The 9,621-nt window shown below is 40.7% G+C and overlaps 1 protein-coding gene across 1 annotated transcript in view; it reads right to left on the bottom strand.

Moving 5' to 3' along the window:
• cfap97 (cilia and flagella associated protein 97) overlaps nt 1-7,804 on the bottom strand; it is a 9,305-nt gene extending 1,501 nt beyond the window's left edge. The window contains exons 1-2 of the mRNA XM_061983987.2: nt 6,912-7,804; nt 4,000-4,262 (exon numbers count right to left, since the gene is read on the bottom strand). Coding sequence (XP_061839971.1) covers nt 4,000-4,262; nt 6,912-7,473 — 825 coding nt within the window. The 5' untranslated portion in view covers nt 7,474-7,804. The remainder of the gene's footprint in view (nt 1-3,999; nt 4,263-6,911) is intronic.
• Nucleotides 7,805-9,621: the final 1,817 nt, after the last annotated feature.

Below are 9,621 nucleotides of genomic sequence, written 5' to 3'. Positions count from 1 at the left end.
CGTTTGGTCCAGCTGGCCGGGAAAGTTGTTTCAAGTTGATTTTGGGTGAGCAGTCCATTTATGTCCGCTTAGCTTGACTCCGAGTTCCACGTTTATACCCGCAAGTCATGCCGACCTCTCTCCCGGCTCCCGTCTGTGCCAACATTTCACCCTTTCTTCGTACTCGCTTCCATAAGCAGCAGTTCATCCCCCGTGTATTCAGCTTCAAAAAGATAAGGTTGTGAATCCTCAATTGTCTAAAAATAGCTGTTTTTGTGATCTGTTACCAAGTCTGCCATGATTAGAACACACTCACGGAAATGCGCTGCTATGGAAATGGAAATAAATGCGGGGGGAAAAAGTTCTGGTAATGCATAAAATGACTAAAATAGGGTAAATATTGAACATACTACATATTCTTACTAACGTGTCTGTTACTACCCATTATCTACCGCTTGTCCCTTACAGGGCCAACACAGATACAGACAACATTCACACTCACATTCATTCACTAGGGACAATTTAGTGTTGTCAATCAGGTGTCTGTTACTACATACATACATACATACATACATATACATATATATATGCATACATATACATATACATATACATATATATATATATATATATATATATATATATATATATATATATATATATACATATATATATATATATATATATATGCATACATATTATATATATATATACACACACACAGGTAAAAGCCAGTAAATTAGAATATTTTGAAAAACTTGATTTATTTCAGTAATTGCATTCAAAAGGTGTAACTTGTACATTATATTTATTCATTGCACACAGACTGATGCATTCAAATGTTTATTTCATTTAATTTTGATGATTTGAAGTGGCAACAAATGAAAATCCAAAATTCCGTGTGTCACAAAATTAGAATATTACTTAAGGCTAATACAAAAAAGGGATTTTTAGAAATGTTGGCCAACTGAAAAGTATGAAAATGAAAAATATGAGCATGTACAATACTCAATACTTGGTTGGAGCTCCTTTTGCCTCAATTACTGCGTTAATGCGGCGTGGCATGGAGTCGATGAGTTTCTGGCACTGCTCAGGTGTTATGAGAGCCCAGGTTGCTCTGATAGTGGCCTTCAACTCTTCTGCGTTTTTGGGTCTGGCATTCTGCATCTTCCTTTTCACAATACCCCACAGATTTTCTATGGGGCTAAGGTCAGGGGAGTTGGCGGGCCAATTTAGAACAGAAATACCATGGTCCGTAAACCAGGCACGGGTAGATTTTGCGCTGTGTGCAGGCGCCAAGTCCTGTTGGAACTTGAAATCTCCATCTCCATAGAGCAGGTCAGCAGCAGGAAGCATGAAGTGCTCTAAAACTTGCTGGTAGACGGCTGCGTTGACCCTGGATCTCAGGAAACAGAGTGGACCGACACCAGCAAATGACATGGCACCCCAAACCATCACCCAACCATGCAAATTTTGCATTTCCTTTGGAAATCGAGGTCCCAGAGTCTGGAGGAAGACAGGAGAGGCACAGGATCCACGTTGCCTGAAGTCTAGTGTAAAGTTTCCACCATCAGTGATGGTTTGGGGTGCCATGTCATCTGCTGGTGTCGGTCCACTCTGTTTCCTGAGATCCGGAGTTAGGGTTGCGTGTATTTTCAATATACGTTCAGGGTTAAGAAGGTTAAAAACAAAACAAATTGTGCGTGCAGCAGCATTCGTGAGGGAGAGGGAGAGACAGAGAGAGTGAGAGAGTTATGATGAACGCGCATGCGTTGTCAGGCTCTGCTTTTTATCGATTTATCAGGTTTAATTTTTTATTATCTATAGCAGGGGTGTCAAAAATGTGTATTTTTGAAACATTTTCCTTGTTTTATTTGGCAAGTTGAAAGAACATGGCGCCAGTATGCTGTTTTTTTTCAATAAAATACTGGAAAGGATAGAAATGTAGTTGGTCTCTTTTATCCAATTATTACTCGATTAATCGAAGTAATAATTGACAGATTAATCTATAATATATTTATATTATATATATATATATATATATATATATATATATATATATATATATATATATATATATATATATATATATATATATATATATATTAGGGCTGCAACCAACGATTAATTTGATAATCGATTAGTCAATTATATATATATATATACTTGCAGTGTATATATAAAATGTTGGAGGGTTTTAAAGTTGTTTTAGAGGGCTTTGAAGGCTACAACGGTGCCTCCCATTAGCCACATCTTTCAAGAATTTTTATAAATTTTAGAATCTTAAAAAAAAAAAAAAAAAAGTTGTGTGTTCTTGTCTCATCATGATTATGAAGGATAGGCAAAATTACCAAAAAAGTGCAGTTCCCCTTTAACTATCAAGGAAACATTTTACCGCCTCTTCCACACTAAAAACAAAACAAAGTCACAAAACGTCACAGGCTCTAAACTTTAAAAAAGCAATCTGTCCATGTGAAATTAAACTGCTTTTACTTCATTTTTGGCAAGTACAGTATTTTTTGGACCATAAGGCGTACTGCCGATGAGCGAGTCTATTCAGGTCTATTTTCACACAAAAGACGTATTAAAGGGGTCATATTATGATTTTTTTTCTACATTTAAAACACTGCCTTGTGTTTTACATAAGTTGTAATGGTGGTTCTTTGGTCAAAATGTTGCATAGATTATGTTTTAAAGACCATTTTCCAGCCGCTTTCTGGCCGTCTGTTCAAGTTGAGCCGTTTGGTGGGCGGTCTTATTTACTTGGCTCTACTTCGATAGTGTCTTCTCCTCGTCATCTTTGTTGTACTGGTAGCTTTTAGCGCTTCCATAGCGAGTCTACTGACAGATACAGGTTAGAACTGTGCGCTACGTTATATTAGAAATGGAAACAGCGGAGGATGAACGCCCCACAACAAGATAGAGAATAAGAAGATTATTGACTACGACGCAGAGTACAATGGCGAACAGGCGCAAATGTTCGGGACTTGTGCGAATTCCAAATACACATCAGCAAGTACCAATAGGTAAGAAGTTGGTTTTGCATAATATTGCAAAACAAAACACCAGATAATGTCACCTAATAGGTGCCATTTTGGGGTCCTTATACACACACCATAATATGTATATTGTTGAAGCACAGTACGTCTGACTACTGTAGCAGTAATGCTCCATGTTCCATCAAGCGGTGCGACTTCGTAGCTTACCAAAACTGTACTTAAACATTCTGACAGATTTTTGAGCGCCATGTGTAATGTTCTATATTCTCAATTAACATCAAAGTTTTGGGCTTGCTTTCCACATGTACGTGCTAGCATCATTTATTGAACAGGCGTAAGCCTGCTGTTCACATGTATCTCTTATTAGTGACTGCCATCTACTGGTCGCACTTATTATTGCATTATGTACCAAATAAAATTGCTTTGATGTCGGTAAGCACAAAACAGTCAGAAAAATACAGGATTCCTGGTTAGCTTACCCAAAGGGATTGCACACTTGAGAAGCTGAACTGAAAACTTAGGCTTCCAGTCTTACTTGCCTATCTTGCACCACAGAACTCAGCCTGTGCGCATTCAAAGCCTTAGTTAGAAATTGAAGAACTCTTTTTAAAAATATAAACTTCTCACTATGGGGGTTAAAAAAATCTGAGGGAGCCACAACAAGGAGGCAGAAGAGCCAAATGGGGCTCCAGAGGGTTGCAGACCCCAGCCCGAGACAGTGTCTTATGTATGAACACTTTCTTTCCATATCACGATGCTCCTGCTAGGGGCCGACACCCCCTCCTGCTGCCATCTGTCCACGTCTGTCCAGTGTCTTCTTTCATTTCCAATAGCTAGAAGGCAGCCGAGCTAAGATAATAATGCTCACTTTTGATCAACATTGTCAAAAAGTGTTCATTTAATATTGTGTAGTGTTGCAACAAAGCTGTTGGTTACTTTAACATGAGGGGCAAGATACATTAGAAACTCTACACAGTAAAATAAATCTTAAACATGGGAAAGAATAGCAAACCCTACTTACTTGGTTGTCCTTATCGATGCGTTTCTGCTCCCGCAGCCTATTGACAGCACTATGAGGGATGTGGGGGCTACTCCCCTTTCGGCCTGCGGATCCCGGCGCTAAAGAAATCCGTGACAGCACCCTCAGGAGTCGCTGATTCTCGTGATCGATGCGTCGAACCTCGTTATTGTTGAAGGTGTAGTTCTTCCTGCATGGCCGTCCTCGCCAGTGAAGAACCAAGTTCTCCTGAATAAAACTATCAGGATCAAACTCGGTCTGAGAGTCTGCAAAAAAGCCAAGAGAGATATCATTACATTTGTGTTCATACAAATGAGCACGCGGAGATTCATAGGCAGAAAGGTCCAAAAAGAGTTATACAAGTTTTCCGGTGACGTGTCTTGTTTAATTTATAAATACTTTAAAATATTTTTGCCAATTAGATCCTTGGATTCTTATTTCTTCAATTTAGAGATGTTATTAGTATTTTTTTATTTTCTTAGTTTATTGTATTGATCTTACAAAATAAATTGTGTTATTTTGCTCTATCAAAACAATCCACAAACTAAATTCATTTTTTGTTTTTGTGACCTGAAAGGTTTGTCGGGCTGCAACAATTAGCCAACAAAATTGATGTTGTGTTGCTTCGATTCATACAAGTGTAAAAATATCGGTAACTTTTAATACACAGACATCAGGAGTTTTTATTTTTTATTAAGGCATACATGTCAAAAAGTGCAATGTCAATATTATGTGCATTTATTTGAAAAAAGAATGAAAGTTATGGCAAGCAGAAAAATCTTTGATTGAACTATTTTCCCTAAACTACACATTAAAACTATTAAGTGAAATGTACTTGAATAATCTAACTATTGGATAGTTAACTCAATTACTAAAATAATCTATACTAATTGGAATAGCATCTGTATATGTATTCTAGTTTGTTATTTTGATCTTCAGAAAAGTGTTTAGTTGCTATGAAAATAAAGTGATTCAAATGTAGTTTTGACAAACTAGATCAGGGGTGTCCAAACTTTTTCTACCGAAGGCCGAAACATGAAGAATGAAAACATGCAGTGGCCATTTTGATCTTTATAATTTTCAAAAGTCCTGACTTAACGTGTGGACAATGCTGAAGAAACAAGTCCATGTCAGAAAACCAACACATTTAGCTGAACTGCACTAATTTTGTCAAGAGTGGTCATAAATTCAACCAAAAGCTTGCCAGAAGCTTGTGAATGGCTACCAAAAGCGCCTTATTGCAGTGAAACTTGCCAAGGGACATGTAATCAAATATTAACATTGCTGTATGTATACTTTTGACCCAGCACATTTGGTCACATTTTCAGTAGACCCATAATAAATTCATTAAAAAAAAAAAAAAAAATTCATGAAGGTTTTTTGTGACCAACAAGTATGTGCTCCAATCACTCTATCACAAAAAAATAAGAGTTGTAGAAATTATTGGAAACTCAAAGACAGTCATGACATTATGTTCTTTACAAGTGTATGTAAACTTTTTACCATGACTGTATACTTACAGCATGTATATAAAACGTTGATGGAGGTGTTTGGATGTTTTTTAAGCGCTGTATAGGCAGAATGGAGAAACTCCTATAGGCTACATTGTAGGTGGACTTTTTGCTCGCATTTATTTACTAGTTATAGTGCATAAAAAAAATTACATTTGTTCTTGTCTTACATAAAGATTGTGAATGATACGCAAAATTCCTGAAAAAATGCAGTTTCCCTTTAAAAAAACAGGGGTCCCAGACACACGGCCCGCGGGTCAATTGCGGCCCGCGAGACCTTATTTTGCGGCCCGCACCTTAATATGAAAATCTAATGTTAGTGCGGCCCGCGAGTTTTATATGAATGGCGCTTGACAGCGTCATACTTGCCAACCCTCCTGATTTTTCCGAGAGACTCCCGAATTTCAGGGCAACCAATCTCTCGAATATCTTCACCCAAAACAACAATATTAAGGGCTTGCCGTGATGTCACTACCTTTAGCACCCTCTACAACCTGTACAAACAGCGTGCCAGCCCAGGCACATGTTGTATTTGGCTTCTGTACACACACGCAAGTGACTGCAAGACATACTTGATCAACAGCCACACAGGTCACACTGAGGGTGGCTGTATAAACAAGTTTAACACTGTTGCAAATATGCGCCACACTGTGAACCCACACCAAAACAAGAATGACAAACACATTTCGGGAGAACATCCGCACCGTAACACAACATAAACACAACAGAACAAATACCCAGAATCCCATGCAGCCCTAACTCTTCCGGGCTGCAATATACACCCCCCGCTACCACCAAACCCCGCCCCCCAACATGTTGTGTTACGGTGCGGATGTTCTCCCGAAATGTGTTTGTCATTCTTGTTTGGTGTGGGTTCACAGTGTGGCACATATTTGTAACAGTGATAAAGTTGTTTATACGACCACCCTCAGTGTGACATGTATGGCTGTTGATCAAGTATGCCTTGCAGTCACTTACGTGTGTCTGCAGAAGCCTCATACAACATGTGACTGGGCCGGCACGCTGTTTGTATGGTGAAAAAGCGGACGCGGCGACAGGTTGTAAAGGACGTTAAAGGCAGTGCTATCACGGCACGCCCTTAATATTATTGTCCGGGTGAAAATCGGGACAAATTCGGGAGAATGGTTGCCCCAGGAGATTGTCGGGAGGGGCACTGAAATTCGGGAGTCTCCTGGAAAAATCGGGAGGGTTGGCAAGTATGTTGCTAGGGCGGGATTAGCCATTCAAAGAAGGTGAATTCATTAAAAAGTGCATGTTAGATTTTTTTAAGAAATCTTTTCTTGCGGCCCAGCCTCACCCAAATTCTGCATCCAGTGGCCCCCAGGTAAATTGAGTTTGAGACCCCTGCTTTAAAAACAAGGTTGACAGTTGTGCAGTACTCACAATTATCCGCATGGAGCCCATCTGCGTGAAGGATGCTGCTGTGGCCGCTAGGGGGCGCACTCTCCCTAGACCTCTGTCCGTCGTCAGGCTCCTCTGAGCGCGGTTGGCAAAAGGGGGAGCAGCCAGGACTCGCCTCGTCTTCCGGCGTGTAGTCGGAGTCATCCGCCAGGGACAGCCCCATGTCTGACGACTTGCTGGGGATCATGTCTGAAGGCTCCTGGCCTCTGGAGCCCCCCACCGAGCTGTAGTGGCTTAAGGTGGAGGAGAGACTTTTCGAGCGTTTTCCTCGGCTGCCTTTCCTGGAGGACTGCTCGGTGAATTCATCCGACGACGTCGGATAAGGTCGCCGCGGCTCTCGGGAGTAGTCGGTGCCGCTGTCACTGTCGTCCGCCGCGTCGCTTCCCAGGAACGCCATAAACGCGTCGCTGGGCGGTGGAGCGGGCAACTCTTGCGCCGCATTATTTTCCTGGCTTCCGGCGGCCTGTCTGCCTCCGTCTCTGTCGTCGTCGCTGTCGAAGAAGGAGTGGTCGACGGCACCCTCCAGGTCGCTGGGGTTAAACATGGCCGCCCAAGCGACAACCGAGCACCGCGGTCACGATTCAAAAACAAGGCACGAGCTCACTGACTGCGTCCACTCCCACGGGTCTGGTGACGTCACTTCCTGGCAACGGTTTCCATGCGGTCTTGTTGCCAGACGGGTGGCTTCTTAGGGCGCATTTCAGTCCCTCGGAGGGCGCTACAACTCTTGTAAAACAGCTCACCATCGCTCTTACGAATGCCGTGAAAAAGCGACAACAGCTTTAGTTAAAGCCGAACACGAGTACCGGCTAAAAGTTACATCATTGTATGAGTTTTACGAATCAAAGGCCTTTACGCGTTGATGTCAGCGGATTGAAAGGATTATTAGTATTATGCCACACGCTGACGCAGACCACGTCTGAGTGCAATTGCACCGTTTGTCCACCAAGTGTCACTCGCCACTGTCCTAGCAGTATTTATTACGTACTGCAATGGCTTAGAGCAGGGGTCGGGAACCTTTTTGGCTGAGAGAGCCATGAAAGCCAAATATTTTAAAATGTATTTCCGTGAGAGCCATTTAATATTTTTTAACACTGACAACAACTAAATGCGTGCATTTTTAAGTAAGACTAACATTTTTAGAGTATAATAAGTCTCTTATTTTTATTTTTTTTACGTTTTAAAACATGTTTATTTTTGTAAGGCAGGGGTGTCAAACAGACGGCCCGAGGGCCCGGATCAGGCCCGTGAACAGGCTTTATCCGGCCCGCGGGATGAGTTTTTTTTTTTTTTAATTAAATCAACATAGAAAAAAACACGATACACTTTCAACTAGTGCATCAACCCCAAAAAAAAAAACCCTCCCTCCCCCATTCACACTCATACACACCCACTCACACAAAAGGGGTCTCTTATTTTTAATAACATTGTTATTCTGAAGTTAACCAATAATAAATAAAAAATACTTCTTACCATTTATGCGACTTCTTGAACAGGTGCGGTTTTCTATTTTGAACATTATTTTTAACACTGATTACCAGCGGAATTATTCATTATTTATCGTGTTAAGCAATGTCAGCTACTTCCCTCAGGCCGTAAGACTCTTGAACGCATTAAAATAATCCCCTCAATTCCCCCCAAAAATGGATTAACTCGCTGGAATATAAAGACAATATAACATACATCTATAAACGTGGATGCATTTGCAAAAGTGCAATATATTTATCTGTACGGTAATCTATTTATTTATATCTGCACCTTATTGCTCTTTTATCCTGCACTACCATGAGCTAATGCAACAAAATTGTGTTCTTATCTGTACTGTAAAGTTTAAATTTGAATGACAATAAAAGGAAGTCTAAGATTTATCTGAGAGCCAGATGCAGTCATCAAAGGAGCCACATCTGGCGCGAGAGCCATAGGTTCCCTACCCCTGGCTTAGAGTTAGACCAGTGTTTTTCAACCATTTTTGAGCCAAGACACATTTTTTTCATTGAAAAAATCCCGAGGCACACCACTAGCAGAAAACATTAAAAAAAATTACAACTCTGCAGCGGATAGACAATAAAAAGTCGTTCTCACAATTGTTGGATATACATTCACACCAAAACCAAGCATGCATCACTATAGCTCGTCTCAAAGTAGGTGTACTGTCACCACCTGTCACATCACGCCGTGACTTATTTTGAGTTTTTTGGTGTTTTGTGTAGTGTTTTAGTTCTTGTGTTGCGCTCTTATTTTGTTGTCATGTCATGTACGGATGTACTTTGTGGACACCATCTGCTGCTCCACACGCTGTAAGTCTTTGCTGTCGTCCAGCATTCTGTTTTTGTTTACTTTGCAGCCAGTTCAGTTTTAGTTTAGTTTTGCATAGCCTTCCCTAAGCTTCAATGCCTTTTCTTAGCGGAACTCGGCTTTTGTTTATTTTTGGTTTAAGCGTTCAATACCTTTTTACCTGCACACTGCTTCCTGCTGTCGTCTGCATATTGTGACTACGACAAACCATGTTCCCGACATCCACAAAGCAATTAGCTACCTGCTGCCACCTACTGATATGGAAGAGTATGACGCGGTTACTCTGCCGTGCTCTAGACAGTACAGACAGCAACGGCACATTATTTGCGGATTATAATTACTGGTTTGCAAAAAAATATTTTTAACCCAATTAGGTGAAATGACATCTCCCACAGCA

The sequence above is a fragment of the Nerophis lumbriciformis genome, linkage group LG25 (genome assembly GCF_033978685.3).
Source record: "Nerophis lumbriciformis linkage group LG25, RoL_Nlum_v2.1, whole genome shotgun sequence".
Taxonomy (NCBI): Eukaryota; Metazoa; Chordata; class Actinopteri; order Syngnathiformes; family Syngnathidae; genus Nerophis; species Nerophis lumbriciformis.
Note: the sequence above shows the minus strand (reverse complement) of the source record. Positions and strands in the feature narration are given on the sequence as shown.